The sequence below is a fragment of the Xenopus tropicalis genome, chromosome 6 (assembly GCF_000004195.4).
Source record: "Xenopus tropicalis strain Nigerian chromosome 6, UCB_Xtro_10.0, whole genome shotgun sequence".
Lineage (NCBI taxonomy): Eukaryota > Metazoa > Chordata > Amphibia > Anura > Pipidae > Xenopus > Xenopus tropicalis.
Window position 1 is genome coordinate 131,901,834 of NC_030682.2, and position 21,519 is coordinate 131,923,352.

Here is a 21,519-nt window from a genome sequence, read left to right on the forward strand (position 1 = left end):
TTTTAAGGTTGACTGCTTTTGGCTGGCTGTACCTCCCAGTGGCATGTTGCTTCCCAGGTTACGTTATGCCCCTGAGTTTGAGCAGGACATTACTGTGTGTGGGATAAGGAAGAGCCTGGGAAAAAGAGAGAGTCAATGGGATTTTGTTACAAGACAGAGAAGAGCTGGAGTCATATTTATAAAACAGAGGAAAGGCTATCTAATGGGTATTTACAATACATAAATATCTTATTATATAAATACAAAGTAGCACAAAAGGAGTGGGTATAATAACACCTAGATTTTTCCCTCCCCCTAAAAATTCTTATTATTCTTTAATAGCAGTGGATCCACTTCCTCAGAAAGTGATAGGTTTTCAGCAGTTTTGCAAATTTTTTTGGTGATGCAAAACGGGGACGGATTCGCTCATTTCTACCCTCGAGCGGTATCAACCATTGTTGTGTCTAAAAACCTGCCAAGTGATTACACAGAGACTAATGAATGTTTCCTGATATGAATTATTGGTAGTTAACTGCTAGCTGAGCTGGGATCACTGAAATAGTATCTGTCATAGAAATCTATTTTCACTCATTTGTTTTGTGCTCGAGTAGATCTTTTGGTGTTAAACATTTGAAGTTGCTGAATGTTATGTGAAATCATTTACACATTTCATTGAGTTGCGGTTGCTGTGGAATAATGAAGATTTCGGGAGGTTAAGCTTTTCCCAAAAGGGAAATATGTAACCCCCATTATATAATATAAGGATAGTATGGAAGTCACCAAGTTCCATGACCATATAAAGGCACCAATCATGTTATGGAACTCTCACACGACTTTTAATTACTCTACATTTTAAAATTGGGGGGAACATTATTTATGTTAACTTTGTTACAATGAAGGGTAAAGTAATATCAGGTGCAAAATTCACCCCAGTTTTAGAAAACCTGGTTGGACAGGAAGCATTTATTGGGTGGCATGTTTGAAGCATCTGATTGGTGGCTTTGGTTTGCTAGACCAAATAGCAAACTGGGCGCCACTTTTTTCCTTTACCCCTATGTATGTTTAAATAATTAGGCATTGTGTCACCTATGCAGTTGCAATGTATATCATTGTGCACAGAGCATCAACATTATTATTCTTCTGTAATTTCTTTGTATTCTGTCTTACAATATTGATGGCCTACCTGCTTTTAATAACTACTCCCTTCAACATTGGTAGTTGAAGCACAGAAGCTGGTAGACATTTACAGGTTACTTGCTTCCAATGGAGTTACACATTGCTTTGCCTGATTCTGAGCCTCTAGGTAGCTCTATAAGTCTAAATGTCTTCAAGGTGTTTCCATAAGGCAGTGATCCCCAACCAGTGGTTTGTGAGCAACATGTTGCTCCCCAACCCTTTGCATGTTGCTCCCAGTGGCCTAAAAGCAGTTGCTTATTTTTAAATTTCTGGCTTGGAGGCAAGTGTTGATGGCATAAAACCAATTGTAAAGCCAAACAAAGCCTTCTATAAGCTGTCAGTCCACACAGAGGCTACCAAATAGCAAATTATAGCTCTTATTTGCTGCCCCAGGAACTGTTTTCTTGCTTGTGTTGCTCCCTAACACTTTTTCCGTTTGACTGTGGCTCATGGGTATAAAAGGTTGGGGATCCCTGCCATAAGGGCAAAGGTAGGCACAACAGCTGCTTAATTCAGGTGAAAGAACATGGTATAAGTTGGATGACCGTCTTTAGCCCTTAAACCTTTTGATTGCAAAAGACACCGGGAGCTGCTGTTTATATTTAAATGGTGTATGGTGGGCAATAGAGTCCTAGTGTAGATAGAGCACAGTGTGGTTGCATCTCTCCATCTCACAGTATGAGAAAGAAGATTGTTCCAGAACTGTGTTCTACCAGCTTTACAAATGATGAAGTGTTTCTCAGAAACATTAGTGCACTTCCCACTAATACTCAGGTTAGGTGATGGATTGCTGTATGCTACTACCCATTTCAATCAATAAAATAGATGGTAGTGCAGCCATGCCTTCCCAACGGTTGTGGTGAAGTCAGCGAAATATGTATGGAAGTCATTCAGATAAATACAAACGAAAATATCAGTGCCATTGATATATAGTGCTATATCACTACTGGTTTATAGACTACCTGCAGAATATTTATCATGATTTAGTATGTCTGTGATCAGATTCTGAGCCCTACATTGAGCAGAAAGATGCAGATTGGTTCTGTTATCTGAAAACCTTTTATCCAAAAAGCTTTGAAATACAAAAATAAAAAGTGTCCTATTTCATCAGTCATTTTTTACATCACAACAACAGATAATAAGTATCAGATCTTTACAATGACACAACAATTCAGTGTTTTATGCATGAGGGTATAGTGGCCCATTATGAGAATGTGATGCTTAGAAGGCAATCATTTGCTTTTATCGATGGTTTAGCTATGATTAATATAAGGTATGAATTGTGGGGGTTTGGATTGAGTTCTACATTTAATGAACGCTCAGTGGAAAAGTTATGATCAAATACAGTTGTTCTGATTTGTCTTTTCTTTGCTGCCACAGGAAAAGAAGCCCTTCAATACCTAGAGACCAGAATCGGAGATATGATACAAGGGACGATATAGGTGAACATTCACAGCATGCTACATCAGACAGCGCCATGCCTAGATCACCATCAGACTACTCGGACAGGCGATTGCAACGAGGGTCTCAGCTCTATGATGAGCCTGAGCACGGTGACTACAGAAGAAGTAGGCGGCGCTCCAATGAGTATTCGGTAGATGAGGAGGATATCCAAGACAGGGAGGAATATGAAAGGCAGAGAAGAGAGGAGGAGTACCAGGCAAGGTACCGGAGTGACCCCAACTTGGCCAGGTACCCTGTTAAGCCACAACCGTATGAAGAGCAAATGCGCATCCATGCAGAGGTTTCAAGGGCTCGACAACGAAGGCACAGCGATGTGTCTTTAGCTCAGACAGAATTTGAGGAGTCTCGGATGTCAACGCTGAGGATGGAGAGACCTTCAAGGCAAAGATCTGCGTCAGAGCGTAGAGCAGCGATGGAAAGCCAGCGTTCATATTCAATAGAAAGAACTAGAGATGTGCAAGGGCCAGGTCCTGGTCGGCAAAGGACCTCAAATCATAGTCCCCCAACACCAAGAAGGAGTCCCATTCCCAATGATAGGCCAGATATGAGGCGCACAGATTCTTTACGGAAACAGCACCACTTGGACCCAAGTTCTGCCGTAAGGAAAACCAAAAGGGAAAAAATGGAAACTATGTTAAGGAATGATTCTCTTAGCTCAGATCAGTCTGAATCTGTCCGGCCCCCACCACCAAAGCCTCATAAAACAAAAAAGGGAGGTAAAATGCGTCAGGTTTCCTTGAGCAGTTCAGAAGAAGAGTTGGCGTCTACGCCGGAGTACACGAGCTGCGATGATGTGGAGATTGAAAGTGAAAGTGTTAGTGAGAAAGGTAAGGTGAAAAGATTTGTACCATTCATCACCAATTTGTTGCTTTTTTCCCAAAAATGTTTAAAATGTTTATTTCTGTGCAGGCTTTATCCATTATCTTATTTTAATGTTTTACTGTTGCTTTCCTTTATTCCTTGATATGGCTGCGTATTGTCTTGGTGAAACAATATCACCTAATGTCTAAAGGAAATATAACCTACGCTTCCCTACTCAGCTCTGTAACACTGTGTATAAATGTTATGTACAACTTAACCTGCTTTTTATTCTAGTTTAGCATTCCCGAAGTCTGGCTACTCAGCACTGACATTTTCTATATTCCCCCATACTGCATCTCTTATTGCTCTTTCAGCCTTTTGTTCACATAATTTCTGTAAAATACAGTTTTTTGAAGGGTAACTAAACATTATATAGCCAGTAGTCATAGTGTATCACTTATGGAGCTGGCTAAAGCTGGCCATACACGTGGCGATCGGACGATGTTTCGTACGACCATCGGTCGCACGAAACATCGTCAGATCCGCCACACACCATTCAGGGCTGAATCGGCAGGTAAGGAGGTAGAAACAATAGGATTTCTACCTCCTTCTGCCGATTCAGCTCTGAAGGGAGAATTTTGGTCAGGCGCCTTCTATGGCGCCCGATCAAAATTTTCTAACCTGGCCGATCGACGAGCCGACCGATTTCAGCAGCTTCCTGCGACATCGGTCGGCTCGCTGACATACCATACACGCACCGATTATCGTACGAAACGAGGTTTCGTACGATAATATCGGTGCGTGTATGGCCACCTTAACTTGCAAGAAAATAGCATTTTATCTCTCAACACCATCCAGCAACAATCTTTGGCTCCTAGAAGTTTGATTTGTAATTAACAGGACTCCTGCAATCTATTTAATCCTTTATCTTTAGAGAGTGAGTGACAATTGGCCTTATATGCAAAGCCAAAGACAGCACGAAAAGTGCAAATCAGGTGTTTTGTAGCACTTTGCATGCTACACTGCCTTTGTGCAAATAGCCGTAGGCCTCTGCTCTCTTTTTCGGAGTGCAGAGACCCGCAGCATAGTCCTTGGATCCATTTCTGGCTGCATTAATGGATCCAAAATTCTGGATATTCTGGATCCAAAAGGGGGTAGGTGGGGGGAAGCACATAGGAACCCACTCACCTGCCCCCTAACTGCTTCTAACTTGCACGTCAATTGAACGCACAGGTTAGGTAGTGGAAGGAAACTGTTCTCTGCGGTTATTAGCCACTCAGTGCAGAGATCAGCTGACCCCTGGGTCCAAGTGCTACTTAGATGAGCACTAAGGGGCACCTTCCCAATGGTTGTGGTAAAGTCAGCGAAATATGTATGGAAGTCATTCAGGTAAATACAAATGAAAATATCAGTGCCATTGAAATAAAGTGCTGTATCACTACTGTTACAGACTACCTGCAGAATATATATTATTATATAGTATGTCTGTGATCAGATTCTGAGCCCTACATTGAGCAGAAAGATGCAGGTTGGTTCTGTTATCTGTTCTATGCAGTTATTAACCACTCAGTACAGAGAGCAGCAGACCTCTGGGTCCATGTGCTTCTTAGATGAGCACTAAGGGGCACTCTCTTTATATCAAAATCCACACCAACTGGGGGTAATGGCTGAGGGGTGCTGTGCAGCCATTAGCTGTGCTGCCCTGGGTAAGCGCATGTGCAGTACAGAACATTTTGCACATTTTCTAAAATGTACAGGTGCCCAGCCTCAGTAGGCACAGGGGGTGCCTGGAACAATGGAAATGTGACGTATGCTCCTCATTTACTGAGTTAGTGCATTTTTTGAGAAAGAGAAACCAGGGACTAGAATTAATGGGTGTTGGAAAAAACCCCTGGGACCCCCACAAAAAATAACAATAAAATCAAACTCTTCTCTTTGGTTACTGGACCCCAACAACCAGATAATGTTTTCTCTTGTAGGCTGGAAATAGGTGGAATAGGAAGGCTGATATTTCTAAACATATACAAAATAAATAAGGAAGAGCAATAATAAAGTTAATATAAAAATGAATATATCCATTAACCCCCAATAAGTAAATCATCAAGTTTATAATCATTTATTAAAAGGGAACTAACAGTCCCTTTAATCAAGGGATCCCTGCCCCCTCATCAACATTCTCAACCCCACTGGCAGAATTGTCTGATGCCAAAGTGCAGAGCTGCGTAGCGGGGTTGGCGGTAGTTACTTCTGGCCCCGGGCTTGTTGGCAGTGATCACCAAGTAAGGGCATGCACAGTGGGGCACTAGCCATGGTTACCTGTTACTATATAGCAGTGATCCCCAACCAGTGGCTCAGGGGCAACATGTTGCTCCCCAACCCCTTGGATGTTGCTCTCAGTGCCCCCAAACCAGGGAGTTATTTTTGAATTCCTGACTTGGGGGCAAGTTTTGGTTGAATAAAAACAAGATTTCCTACCAAATAAAGCCCCTGTAAGCTGATAGTGTGCATAGAGGCTGCCTAATAGCCAATCTTAGCCCTTATTTGGCTCCTCCATGAACTTTTATGGTGCTTGTGTTGCTCCCCAAGTCTTTTTACATTTGACTGTGGCTCACGAGTAAGAAAGGTTGGGGATCCCTGCTATATAGGATACTGAAATCAGATTTGGTTTTGGGATTTTGTTATAAAAAAAACATTTTATCATGCTTACAGATTGTAGGTTTAGCCCAGCAGGGGCTAGATTAACCTGAGCCACAGCTAAACTGGTTTACTTTTCTGTACTCTTGGTGCAAATTAGCCCTGTATGTATATATTTAGGTACAGCTATTAGTAGTAAAGCATCTGAGTGCTTTAGCATGTGTCAGTCCTTATAGTATCAGTGGAGTGCAAATCCAGGCTTCTCTTGCAGAGCTCATGCAAAGTCATCTCAGTCCGGTAACAGAACAGGTAACAGGTCAACTAAACCAGGTTCCTGTGCCGAAGGCATTACTCCTATCTATGCGCCAGTTGGTTTAGCTTTAAGATATTAACAGCTATAACAAACCAAAGCACATGGTAATAGTGCAGTTAATCCTATAATTACCTTTGTTGTAAATTAATATTAAAATGCAGATTGTGGGCTGCAGGTCCAAGTTTTAAAAATTTGTTCTGCACAGGACTGTATTAGCTACCGTGGGGGCAGTGGTGCAACTGGGCATCTGGGGCTGGCCCCACACAGGGCCCTCAGAGGATCCCTCAGCTTAAACATCTACAGGATTGCAACGTGGTACAAGTTTTCTCACGGATCCATAAGGGGATATATGGGTCCATGTTGCCTCAGAGCCCCGGGTGTTGTAGTTACTCCACTGGACCCCTCTATGTTCTGCCATACTGTTAATGTTTCCAAGCTTGCTCTTTCTGGAATCCTTTTCTTTTGAGTAACTGGACTCAACCCTCAAAGTCATTTAGAAGAGTTCATTTTAATTAAACACAAAGCAGTATGAAGCTTTTCCCTAGGTGTAAGGCAGGCTGGGCTACTTGGTTGTAAGTTAATGACAAGATGCGCTGCGTGTGTGGCGGATCCCTTCAGTAGGGTAGATGAGAGAGCTTAGGTGGGGGTTGATTATGCCTTAAGCTATTGATGATTGATTTAGAATCTTGACTTGTAATGGCATTAAAATGAGGCTTATAGTGTTTCCAAGGTCACTGGGATAATGTGGATTCAGTGCATGGAGAGAGTGCAAAGGGTGTCGCTTGTGGCTTTTCAGCAGACACATTTGCAGTGGCAGCAAATATATAAACATAGATACAGGTATTAGCAGGGTCATTTAAGAAAGGATCCCCCAGTTGTACTGTTTTGTGCGCTCTCTTGTCATAGAAACCCCCACCCAGAGAGGAGAGGTGGGACAGGGCCTTAGTAGATTAAAGGAATACTGTCACGGGAAAATGTGTTTTATTCAAAACACAGAATCCTGTATTGAAATCTGTTTTTTAAAATCACAAACAGATTTTTTGAAATTTAATTTTGAAATTTCACATGGGGCTAGCCATATTCTTCATTTCCCAGGGTGCCACAGTCATGTGACCTGTGCTCTGATAAACTTCAGTCACACTTTACTGCTGAGCTGCAAGTTGGAGTGATATCACCCCCCCCCCCCCCCCCCCCAGCAGCCGATCAGCAGACCAATGGGAAGGGAGCAAGATAGCAGCTCCCAGTAGGTATCAGAATAGCACTCAATAGTAAGAACTCCAAGTCCGGCTTGGGACTCCTCCAGTTACATGGGAGTAGGAGAAACAATAGGTTAGCTGAAAGCAGTTCTAATGTGTAGCGCTGACTGAAAGCTCAGACTCAGGCACAATGCACTGAGATGGCGCCTACACACCAATATTACAGCTACAAATACATTTGTTGGTTCAAGAATAAAATTTTAAATGGTAGAGTGAATTATTTGCTATGTAAACAGTGTAATTTAGAAATGAAAAGTACCCCATAAAAATCATGACAGTATCCCTTTAAGATATCCACTTACGAAAATGAGCCAGGTTCTCTCTCTGAAGCAGAGGCATCATTTAAGATATTCTTTTAATGTGGATCTAAACCCAAAAAATGAATTGATGTGTACTTACTCAGGAACTTTTTACATTCGTTCCAAGATATTTGCATTTTTAGACTGCTAATACTAGGCTTTTGGCTCAACTAAGAGTCAGCAACCTGAGGGTTAACTGAATACAGGAAGTGCATAGAATTCAGTGTCGGACTGGTACCAGGAAAACTCCCGGTGGGCCCAGGTGTCAGTGGGGCCTTTTGCTTCTAACTATTTAGCCTATTTCATGGTCATTCCCTATTTCAGTATGGGAACAAGGAAGCTTGATGGATGGAAGAATAGAGTATAATATGTAGAGAAAAGGGACTAGGGTAAGAGCTCGAGGGAGGAGAGGAGGAAAGTTCTGAGAGTGGGTCCATGGTCCAGGGTTTTATGGTGGGCCCCTGCCATCTCAGTCCGACACTGTAGAAAGTCCATAGACAGGTAGGGTCTCTGACACTCTGAGCTGTCAAAAAACAGTTGAGCTGAAAGCCTGCCTAGCGGTATAAAACTGCTAATATCTCAGAAGCTATTTAAAATAGAGAACTGATGAAAATTGCAGAAGTGCTCAGAGGATCATTCTGAATAAATTACATTTTTTAGGTTAAGATCCCCTTTAACCATAGTGCACAACAGCCTTCCAGACATACCATATAAAGTTCTTCAACTACAAATTTTTTCTCCTACTCTTCTAGTCTCCTAGTCTTCTATTGCATACATATGGATTAGGGTTGCCACCTGGCCAGTATTTGACTGGAGTAGTAAATCCCCAGGGCCATATTACAAATTTGGCAGCAATGTACTTACCCTCACTCACCCTTTATAACTATGGGCCCACCTCTGCGCTGCCCATAACCCTGCCCAGTCCACCCATTTCCCCGCTCATTTACTGGCTCCATTCACGTTCCCCCACCAGCACACCCATTTCTCACCCCTTACCTCATAGCCCCACCCCCAAATGACATCACCTTACACCTCCAACCCGAAGGCTGGTATTAGTCACAGAAAAAAGGTGGTAACCCTAAAATGGACCCTAATTCAAAATGTAATTATTAATTGATAATTACTTTGTATTTCTTACATGAACCAAAGAGCTCCACATTTTTTTGAGAACTATGAGGTTGGCTATTATTTTTTTCTCACCGTGGACAAAATTCTTCTCGGGTTTGTCCCTGCAAAATAGCGACAGGTGGCAACTGCGGATATTGACACCATTGCTTTAATTATTTGTCACTTTAGAGAAACGAATACCTTAAAAAAGTGTCACGTAACTGTAAATGTAATACGCTCATCTCCAGGAGACCTTCCCTGGCAGCGAATGGTGTAGCCAAGTAGCGGGGCTTATTTCACAGAGAGGCTGTTTTTAGCACAAGCTGTTAAATGGAGTTGTAGGGTAACTGGCTAAGTACCAGCGATTTACAGAAGGATTAGTGGCTCAGCTAATTGTCTTCCAGGGAGCAGGTACACTGCACAGACCCAGCACTTGTAGCATGCAATCGTCTAGGTTTGTTTGCAAGAACAACCTAGGTAGTTTATTAAAGGGGAACTCCGGCTTCCGAACACAGAAACACAGGGTGGCGTTCCCCATTAATAATACCAGGAAACTAGCTTAGACATAGAACCATAGCCTAGGCAGCCAGTACAGAAGCGTAACTATTACTAGAAGTTTTCGTCGGGAGGTTAGACAGTTTTTAAATGGTTTAGTGTAGTTCAGCAACTACTACAAACCCATAGATTGATTTACGGAGAAGAACCCATACAGGTGGGAAAACTATACTAACTATATTTTTTTAAATAAACCAACACATAACTCGGGTGTAGTACCTGGAAACAAAGTAATCTTCTGCATGTGTCCCATTCCGTATAGTACATGAATACAGAGTTGCTTGCATAAAGTTAATAAAACTTATATGAGCAACTCTGTATTCATTTACTCTGTTTCCAGGTACTGTACCTGAGCTATGTGTCGGGTTATTCAGATACAATGATGGCTGGCATTAATGACAGGAATTTAATGCTGCAAAGGAACTTTTCTTTTATTTTTTTATGGATTTTTTACATTTTTAAATGGTTTCTAGTTGCAGTAAGGCATTGGGTTCCCAAGCATTCCAAATAATAAATCCCATGCCTGTACATGAAAAGATGGCTAATAAACATTGAATCCAAATTCTCACCCTAATTTCTCTTCATGCTGGGACCCCCAATCCAAAGAAGTTAACTGAGATCTGTCACCCAGGCCAAACAGCTGTATAATAAAAGTCCTTTTCAAATTAAACATGAGACACACATTATTTTTTTATGAACACATCCATAGGTGTTATAAAAGTATTTATAAATCTCAGCTGTCAATCATATATTGCCTGTCCTGCCTTTATTACTCAGGCATAGAGGTGGGGCTTTCACTTTCCATTCAGCATTTCCTACACGTCACTGCACTCCTCACATTCCCCCCTCCCTCACCATATATAATTGTATAGTCTGTGCATAGGCATGAGGTCCCATTCTGGGGCATACACAGGATTTTGGCATAATGCAAAGCCTTATGTTTACAAAGTGTTTACAAAATGGCACCCATCTGTGTGCTAGACAAACAAAAAATTTGGGAATTGTTTCTTAGGGTGACAGGTCCCCTTTAAACCAAGAGTAGAGGTGAATGGGTTGGGGTTTTACAGGAATATAATTTGAAAACAAAAGAAGACAGTAGTTAGAATTTCCTATCCATGTTCATATCCATGATCATGAAACGATGCCTACATGTGATTTCCCCAGTGCCTGCTATCAAGAGCAGTGATTGGCAGCTAGGCATTTGTCATCTCTCAGAATGGATATTTTTAGCGGAATTTACTGCCAGAGCAGGGTCAGGCTAGTGACCTACGGGCTGCTTAGATTAACAGATTAAAAAAAAACCTTCTGTATCCTCATCACCAAAGATTCTGTACAACAATATTCTACTGCCTGGGACACAAACGCCACAGTTTAAAAAACAAAACAACATTTTTTTTTTCTTTGTTTTGTTTTTTTTAATAACTTTTCCTAAACGTGACCCAATTATTTACCCATGAACATATCTGGGCCATGCCCACCAAAGTCATGGTTAATGAATGTGTATGTTTCCCGCCCAAAATGACATTGTGTCCAACAAAAGGGGAAGGGTCACCATGAAGGTGCCTTCACTTCTTCAGGTTATTGGTTAGGGGCAAAAATGCAATGCAGCTGGGCAGCTCCGACTCCATGGACCCTATGGCTTCTGGGCAGTAGAACACAGCTGTTGCTATCTCCCAGTTCAGCATGTCTGACCATATAATGCTTAAGGGAGAAGGTAAGGATACATACCCCCCAGTGACTTTAATCGCTTACCTGAAACCCCCAGCTGGTGCTGATGTTAGAAGAAATCTGCACCGGACAGGGTGTTTTTGCACGAGCCTTCTTTCTTTCTCCTTCAATGTTTGTGAATGTGCAGTAGAGTAAAAACCCGACTTTAACTAATAAGCCATCTTTTTCTCTCAACTGCTCTAATGCGTCTGTCCCAGAATTCTGAAGAAAGACAGAAGAAAGAGTTTTGCTCGCATGTACCCCGTGCCGGTGCAGTGATTTAGCCTTTCCTTCTCATTTAAAGGAAAATACCTCAGGTCTCAGGTTTGCATTGACACATTTTACATGGAAACTTTTTTATTTTTTTGGGGAGGGGGGGCAATGGGCCAGTGTTGCAGGGAGAGGTATGAAACCAATGATTGGTCAGTAAGCAAGGGACATATGCTTGGTGAATAGCAAGTCTGCGGACATGAAGTTGGTGAGCAGCCATTAATGAAAGTGTCTGATAGTAAAAGAAATTGATTTTGGCCAACACAACATCAGTATCCTTTGAACAGCTTATTGGCACTAAAGTAGTTATTTTGTAATTCTGTTGTCCCAGCCCTCCATTGTCTGTTTGTGCTTGTCCCAAGAGTGATATCTAGGTTGTTATTGGGCAGCTGGGGATTGGCTAAATTAGTGTCAGGTAGCACTAATGTAATGTTGGATTGTGCCAATCCCTGATATATCTCTGATTTTCACCTCCTACAAAGTAGCAGGGACTTCACATTACTCAAGCTGAGTCTGGCTTCTAGGAGTATAATGGAATATTCCTTCCTAGACATAACCAATCTTAAAGGTGGCCATACGCGTAGCGATCCCGATCTTTCGCATGAAAGATCGTTCCCACCCACCACTGATGTTTAGTGCTGAATTGTCAGATATGGAGGTGGAAAGAATAGAGATTCTACCTCCACCTGCCGATTCAGCCTTGAACGTTGATTTTGCTTGGCACCTTCAATGGTGCCCAATCAAAATCTTGTAACCTAGCCCATCGACAAGCCGACCGATATCCGCAGCCTTCTGCAATATGGGGTTCCTCTTAGAGCAGCCATACACACACCGAATATTGTACGAAACAAAGTTAGTGCGATATTATCGCTGTGTGTATGTCCTGCTTAAGAAACAGCAATGGCAGCCATAATGCATCCTTCAATCCGCCAGTAATCAGACTGGCATCCTGTATCTGAAACATCGTAATGTCACTACATCTCCCAGGTATTGAAGGAATTGTGTCTTCTGTTGACAAGCACCAGTGATGCCAGTTAAACTGTTATATCCCATTAAGCAGATGTAATTTGGGCCGGTTAATTTGTTAGGGACAAATGTACATTAGTATCAAGTTATCGACCAATGATTTTATAATGCCAAATATTTTGCTCTGTCCCGTTACAGCTCATTTGCTAAACAGTTAGTAAAAAAAAAAGACCATACATTAAAAAGAAATTAAGTGGAACATACACAGAGTAACTTAGGCCCAATTAACTATATAAATGTATGTAAAGAAATTGCAGGTTGAAGAAACGTGAAGGAGAATTTAGTTAGAAAATACATATACTTTTGCTTTAGTTAAGGAAGCAGTGTCCTACTGGGCCTTCTTGGCCCCACCATAGAACCTGACATTCAGGGCCCACTCTCACATTTGATTTAATTTGAATTTAGAGAGATAGGTGCTATATAGGCCAGTGTTGGGATTAAGAAAGGGTTGATGAGAATTGGATGGAGCCCACTAGGTTCTCAGCCCACCAGGAGATCCTCTGGTACTCACTCAGAATTTTTATTTTCTCTGTATTGCAGTTTGCTGAGTAGCAAAAATCCCTATATTGGAGGAATATCAATTCAGTTACATAATAACTATATATATGTGTATAATAATCAAGAAAATGTAACTGAAGCAGCAAAATGTCAATAAAATTCCATTATCACAATACGATACAATTTCAACCACTTTAACCACATTTTTACATTTTCTTTTTCATCCACCAACAGGGAAATAATGGGATTTTTGCCAGTGTAAGCTGTTGAGCAAATTTTAATGATATTTTGATTGAAAACAATGTCAACGTTCTATTTAAATAGGGCAAAGAGAACGGTTAAAGTTGGTGTCCTAGTCGATGTTCACATTTTCTAAATAGACAAAACTAGGGTGGTCACCTTCTAGAGTCCATGCACGGGGTGGGAATGGTGATGTCGGAGTTGGAAAGATGATGGTGGGGGGGCGGGGGTTATGGGGGTGGGTCAAGGGTTATAATCGCTGATCACCACGCCATTCACTTTAAAGCCCTGTCTGGATTTCCTAAATTGCATAACCAGACAGGTTGTTTTCACTTGGACAGTCCTACCAAAAACCGCCTGTCTGGGTGAAAGCTGGAGAGGTGGCAACTCGAGGTGAAACTGGAACAACTGGGGATCTTCCAATCTGGAGCTTTATAAATAGGACCCCAGTTGTCTAATACATATATATAGCCAGATCTATACTGGCTAAAATGAAAACTGGCTAGAAAATGAAAAAAAAAACTATAATTTTTACCTGATTTTAAAAGTAAAATGGTTTAAATTATGATCCCTGCACTAAGGCATGTTGGGTTAGTAAAATTAGCTCCCAGGTTTATAAGGAATGAGTAAAGGCACTAAACAGAGAAAGCAAATGAGATTCAGTCCCTCGCTCTGCTAACGGATATTGTCCTTGGTTTTAGGCTAATAAATGCATTCATGAGGATGGGAACATACCTCCCGCTGATTTAAAAAGCACCCTGATTGACTCGCTCACCAGAACAGATTTAAGATAGTGGAATTGATGCGCGATAATTTGTCTACGTGTCAGATGCTTGACAGTCACTATTCTAAAGGAGAAGCAAAATGACAAAACTAACAAACTTACTTTGTTTTTTAAATAGCCTCCTACCTTTGGGATGCACATTGCTGGCTTCTAACATTATCAGTATTGATATATAAAGTAATATGCTTTGAGGGCTTGATGGCACAGTTTGACTAGGACAGAATCATGCCAGGCAAACAGCCTTGTTTTATTTCTACAGAAAATGTGCCGCCTGTGGCAGTTACAGGGGCTGCTAGATGGGGGTATGCCCAGAACGCTTATGGTGTGCAGGGGTTGCTATATGGGGGTATCCCCAGAACGCTTATGGTGTGCAGGGGCTGCTAGAGGAGGGTATCCCCAGAACGCTTATGGTGTGCAGGGGCTGCTAGATGGGGGTATCCCCAGAACGCTTATGGTGTGCAGGGGCTGCTAGATGGGGGTATCCCCAGAACGCTTATGGTGTGCAGGGGCTGCTAGATGGGGGTATCCCCAAAACGCTTATGGTGTGCAGGGGCTGCTAGATGGGGGTATCCCCAGAACGCTTATGGTGTGCAGGGGCTGCTAGATGGGGGTATCCCCAGAACGCTTATGGTGTGCAGGGGCTGCTAGATGGGGGTATCCCCAGAACGCTTATGGTGTGCAGGGGCTGCTAGATGGGGGTATTCCCAGAACGCTTATGGTGTGCAGGGGCTGCTAGATGGGGGTATCCCCAGAACGCTTATGGTGTGCAGGGGCTGCTAGATGGGGGTATCCCCAGAACACTTATGGGGTGCAGGGGCTGCTAGATGGGGGTATCCCCAGAACACTTATGGTGTGCAGGGGCTGCTAGATGGGGGTATCCCCAGATCGCTTATGGTGTGCAGGGGCTGCTAGATGGGGGTATCCCCAGAACGCTTATGGTGTGCAGGGGTTTGCTAGATGGGGGTATCCCCAGAACACTTATGGTGTGCAGGGGCTGCTAGATGGGGGTATCCCCAGAACGCTTATGGTGTGCAGGGGCTGCTAGATGGGGGTATCCCCAGAACGCCTATGGTGTGCAGGGGTTTGCTAGATGGGGGTATCCCCAGAACGCTTATGGTGTGCAGGGGCTGCTAGATGGGGGTATCCCCAGAACACTTATGGTGTGCAGGGGCAGCTAGATGGGGGTATCCCCAGAATGCTTATGGTGAAAGGAAGGGCATTGTGACTACCACATGACAAGCCCTTTGTGGTCAAAGCACATCTTGTACATAGTCCAATAACTTTTATGCTGTGGCAGTAGAGCATTATGGGAAACGGTATTCTAAAAATCCCTTTAATTCTGATTGTGTTTGCACAGATTCCTATAACAACAGAATGTTATTGAGTGTTCAGGATTCTGTTTAACCCAGAGATGACTGTGACATAATTCCTGCATTATATAAAGGAATCAGCTTAATAGCCCTAATGTCCCCTCCTTTTAAACCCATTCTTATTTCATTCCCTACAGTCCAGGGTAGCATTGCTGTTAGATAATTCAGGCCCTGTGCATTGTCTGGGCACAATAGGCAATAGGGCAAGGCAGAAGGCCCATAGGTTGGCATAGCGTACCCTGCGTAATCAGTATGGCCAATCAGAACTGTATGGCCAATACTGCACCTGGCACCATCAACGGTAACGCTGATACCCAGTGAGAAGCCTGTTTGCCTAATGGTGCTCTGTACCCAGGCTACTGTATGTGAAAGTGCCTACTTTCTATATTTACTCATGTTTCTTATATTGTCGTACACAATATACTATACTTGCATATTAAATAGACTATGGGAAATCAATAATTTCTCCTAAATATGGACTCTTTTGTGGACTGTTTATTCTATAGGTGCATATAAAGAATTGTGGTCTTTACAGGCTGCACCAAATACATCAACTCTCCTAGAATTGTCATGAGTTTCCTGGTTGTGGCCCCCCTGGTCTCCTGTAGTATCAGCTAAATGTACCACTTTTCCACCTGTACTGTAAATCTTACACTGGGGATGCCGAAAACTGTCATTGATTTTCATGAGTCGTCTAGATTTACTTGTTGGCGTCTGGCAGCACCGGGGGGCAAGGCTGGCGTGTGGCTGGGGTATGACCAGGCTGGACAAGCTCTGTATGGTTGATGTCTGTGCTGCACAGTTCTGATTTATTAGCATGCTTTATAATTAGGATAATGGAATATGGGGCATTTTGTCACATTGACACCAGTGGTGGTTAAAACACAATTCTCTATTGAAGCCCACTTGGTACAATCATATGTGCTTTAGGCAGTGACTGCCAGATATGGGCGTTTTCACTGATGCCCCATAACCCTCATCCAGTTGTGTCCCTGTCCCATGAAGGGTTTATTTTAAGATTTGCCCCACACGGCACCCATAGCACCCTCTTTATTTCAATTTCAAGATAAAGGCTGTGGGGCCATGTGGGAAAAGTCATAGGTGTGCTCCATGAGAGTCTGCTCTTGTGTATAGGATCTGCAATTCTCTCGCTGACTATAAATGTTTTGGTTTTTGAGTGCTAGAATTCATAATCACATCAATCATTTTTAAAGGAATACTGTTATGGGAAAACAGGTCTTTTTTCAAAACCCATCAGTTAATAGAGCTTCTCCAGCAGAATCCTGCATTGAAATCCATTTTTCAAAAGCGCAAACAGATTTTTTTTATATATAATATTGAAATTTCAAATGAGCCATATTTTTCATTTCCCAGGGTGCCGCAGTCATGTGACCTGTGCTCCCACTTTACTACTAAGCTGCAGTGTAAGTGATATCACCCCCCTCCCCCCTTTCCCCCCAGCCGCCGATCAGCAGAACAATGGGAAGGGAGCAAGATAGCAGCTCCCAGTAGGTATCAGAATAGGACTCAATAGTAAGAAATCCAAGTCCGACTTGGGACTCCTCCAGTTACATGGGAGTAGGAGAAACAATAGGTTGGCTGAAAGCAGTTCTAATGTGTAGCGCTGGCTCCTTCTGAAAGCTCAGACTTAGGCACAATGCACTGAGATGGCGCCTACACACCAATATTACTACTAAACAAATACATTTGTTGGTTCTTTTGGGCTTTTCATGTCTCAAGGGCTGGTGCCGGTGCAACGGTGCTTCTTAATTATGTAAATGCAAAGCAATACCAAGTGGGTAAGAGGTACCTTGACCACAGCATTAATGTAAAGGATCCATGTCCCAACCCAAAGGCTCATGTGAGAATACAGACATCAGTTTTGGCACTGGGCCGATCAGAATGCCTGGCGTCACACTGACTACAGTTTGTTCCCTTTAGTATTTAGTGCCTGTGTTTGTATAAATGGGTTAATTCAGCTTTGGTTTTCCTTTGTTTTAATTTTATATCAGCACATTAAAAGGGGGGGGGGGGGAATTAAAAACCTGGATCAGCTCTTTTCATTGCAGAATCTTCATAAGACCCTATATAGATGGATTAAGGGACATTTTTTTAATGACTGATTTTATGTATTCCCCGTTATGGAGTAGAACATGTCTGCAGATTAACAATGGCATAATCTGACTATGATGTAAAGACTTTTATCTATAGATATCATTTGGAGCAGGATTAATAAATGCCAAGTACACGTTAATGACATTTTGGGAGACTACACAGACATGGAATATATTTTTTATATAAAAATCGTAATACTTAGCTGTCCAGACCATACCTTTTCCAGTTTAATACTGCAGACAAAGATGATTTCAATATAAAGGGGTAGTAGTAGGAGGTGTATTTTCATAAATCACCTTCTCCTCCTTTAGTTGCTCTGAAAAAGCATGAAAAGGTAAAATAAAAGTACTTTGGGACTTATGCTGTTTGGGTTCATTCTGCAGAATCCACTTTAATACAGTAAAACCATCTTTCTTAAATACTAGGTAATGAGGTGCATGCTTATTTCTGATCCAATTTGTGGGTCACATTACTGCCCCCCCCCAGAACTAATCTGGGCTCCCCAGAGAAACACCTTAGGAACCAAATTAACTCCAAGCTGCCTGTTCCCATAAGGTGCGCTACCTGTGCTCGGTGCTGCCAGGCGTTGTTGCAGTTCATTTAAGTCCGGCCTGGCACTCAGGGGGTAAAGAGAATCTTGTCCCTGTAATGGGAGCCTTTGTTATACGGCGAAGTCTCGCTTTTTATTGATCTATCTCTCCCAAAGCCTTTCCACCTCCTCCCACTCAGCTCAGCCGCCCACTCAGCTCAGAAGCGTGGGCATGAATGTGACTGCTGCAGTTGCAGTATTGCAGAAACCGAGAGTTCCCTTCACTGCAGAGGAAAGATCAGCTTGGGTAAACTTCCAGCATCAGGAACAATATATATATCTCTGTTCTAATATAAAGTGGACTTCTTCTCTATGTGTCCCTCCAGCCAGCTCTTGTTCAACTACAATTCCCATCACTTAGCTTAGAGGATGCTGGGAGTCTCCGGAGGGCCGCAGCTTTGACGTCAGTGCCTAGGGTCAGCATTCTGGGAACTGGAGAAATATAGAAGAAATTGATTTTCCAGTTAAAGGCTTTAGTGTAAAGTGGGGTCAAATGGATTGCACGTGTTTTTACTACAAACGAACAATTATTCTGTCAATTGCTAAGGTGTCGGAGGAAATAGAGGGGCAGATTTTGGTTTGCCAGCAGGGCACATACTCATGGGATATGTGTTCCTTTCCTACCCGGCACCATGGGTTAAATGAACGTGCCGTGGCAGTGTCTCATTACCTGGGGACGCAGCTCAGCTACAAAATTGACCGCATTTCTTAATGAACCGAGTGACTGTATGGGAAGATAGATACCAAGGTCAGGCAGTCTCTCTGGGGGGAATGCTATGCCGATCCTTGTGTTGGTTGTACCCGTGCTTTATGGACTATGGATGCATTCAGCATGATAAGAGGTTTAGATGCTACTAGGTCTGCGGTGCATGCCAGCATGGTAATACCAATTGGCAGACATTGAGGAATGGGGCTAGGGGGGATTTGGTAGCCTAAAATAAGATGAATTATTAAAGGAATTAGCTATGTTTATGGTTAAGGGTTAGGAAGCAAACATCTAATCAGTTGATATAATTTATATGCCCCCACCTCCTTACCTTACATAACTTGGGACAGATGGTTCCCCATATATAGACCATGATTCCATGGTCAGACAATATTTATGCCTTAGAGTAGGGATCCCCAACCATATTACCCCAAATAGTTGGGGAGCAACACAAGCATGGAAAATGTACTTGGCAAAATGCACTGGCAGCCTACAGAAGGCTCTGCTTGGCAGAACACCTGTATTTTATGCAACCAAAACTTGCCTCCAACTCAGGAATTGAAAAAGAAGCTCCTCCTTTTAGGCCACTGTGAGCAACATCCAGTCGGGACCACTGCCCATAGAAACCATAGGCCACCTTGCTCTTGGGCTACATTGGGCCCATTTAAGGCAATTAAAGATAACATTTTACGATAATGGTTGCATCTGAGCACAGAACTGGAAAGATATTTCCTAGTCCCAGCTGATGTATGTGTAAGGGGGTGAGGCTCACTGGAAAGTGGGTAGGATTTTGTTTTGGCTTGGCTTAACAGGGACAGACTTGGGAGGATTGGCTGTGGTCCCAAAAATGTGGCGATTTTCAAACAGCCAGTGTTATAACATATGTTTCCTGCTTTGTTTGTTTACTTTTGTGGTGTCTTCTTGTTTCCTTCTGGCCCCTTGCCTAGTTTCTGTAACTTGCGAATTTGTGCCGATGCTGAAAAAGCCCAATACGCATGACATCAGCAGTTTTGCTGTCATACAGACTGCATTCATGGTATGATGAAAACACGATGGCAAACAGAAAATAAAAGTCAACTTTCCCTGAGTGCTCTTCTGAGCACTTTTGCAGTTTATTTTTCCATATTAAGTTACTTAAAAACTATTGGCAATTTTCTGCCGGTAAACATGAAGCTTTGGGTCAGCAGTTCTGTCTCAGGGCTGCCGAGCCAGCGGGTCTCAGGGTTGTTTGAATATTCAGGTGGTGTCTCCAGTGAGACGCCATTGTGCCTAGTGCTTCCTCCCTCCCTTGGGATTTTGGAGCTGCACTGACATCTGGACAGAAGGAGCTGATTCCTTTCAGCCCAGCAGAGGTTTCTTGTAAATTTCAGATCCTGTCACCTGTCTGGCATGAACCCTATGTTCTCACATATTTCCAGAAAAGTCCTAGTTAACATGAAATGGCTCATTCACAACCAATGAGTGCACCTGCAGTGGTGCAAAGTTTGCCACAGCCCTTCACCAAAAAATGCCATTGTGTCTTAGGCTGATGACCCATGGAGAGAGTTAACTAACCGCTCCGAAAAGGCCTTTCCACTGGCAGCAATAGGAGTCGCTGGTGGAAAGGCCGATGTTGCTTCTGCTTTACAAAGTCACACAAAGTTGTCTGCAAGAGGAAACTGCGCAACTGTGGAAAGACAAAACGATATATAGGCCTTTCTACCGGCGTTGCCTGTGGTAACAGAGATATATCCCAGGTGACTAACTTGCTCCGTGGACAATTAGACTAAAGCTCCACCTTGGACATAGGCTTAGTTTTGATGATCACCCGCTCCTTAACTGTTACAGTGTACAAGTGCGCCTTTTGACTCAGGGGAACCCTGGAGCTCCAGGCTTTCCACAGCGGCCTATCCTAATGGAAGCCGCAAACTTACAGCTAATGATTGGGGCTTGGCTGTCTTTATCATGGCTAACTCTGGAAATAAAGACATCAAAAGTGAGTTTCATTGCATTGGCCACTGTTGCATCAGGTGAATCGACACCTTGTGGTGCAATTATGCTGAAAAACACACTGCATTTTGGGTAAAAAACATTGTCACTTGCTCCTGGAATTGCACACTGTGTCTTGGTAAGTAAATGACCCCTAAAGTTCAGACTGGCCTGCAGAGTACCAGAGGGTCTCCTGGTGGGCTCCAGCCTATGTCTTCATCTGCCTGCCCCTCATGAATACAGTGCTGCCAAATATCAGAAAAGTGCTGGGCAGGGAGCAAAGTGTGAAAACATGGCACCTTTTGCACATTGCACCCTACTTTATTGCCAGCATTGTGGATTATAGGGCACATTCACTTACACACAGTGTGCAAAATACATTTTCCAGCAGTTGCCATTTCTCCCATAATGCACCATTTCTCCCCAGAATTCAGTCATCAGTGCAAACACAAACAGGTGATTCTCTTGATTCAGTTGTGCTGCGCCTACTGCAGTTACATCCTATTTGGAAGAGCCGCAAGTACCTTTAATAAAAGTGGAAAAGTGCAAGTTGCCTACCACTCTTGTGGGCGTAAATGAGCCATTATATGTTTTTGGAAGTTCTGTATTAATGTTACCGTTCCCAGGTATTCTCCCTTAGCCACTAAATCTGCCTTTCCCCT

At 42.9% G+C, this 21,519-nt stretch overlaps 1 protein-coding gene across 39 annotated transcripts in view; it reads left to right on the top strand.

Moving 5' to 3' along the window:
• Positions 1 to 21,519, top strand: part of rims2 (regulating synaptic membrane exocytosis 2) — a 336,201-nt gene that overhangs the window by 135,737 nt on the left and 178,945 nt on the right. For all 39 annotated transcript variants that reach the window (XM_031903571.1, XM_031903547.1, XM_031903548.1 and 36 more), the window contains one exon: positions 2,536 to 3,446. In XM_031903571.1, coding sequence (XP_031759431.1) covers positions 2,536 to 3,446 — 911 coding nt within the window. The remainder of the gene's footprint in view (positions 1 to 2,535; positions 3,447 to 21,519) is intronic.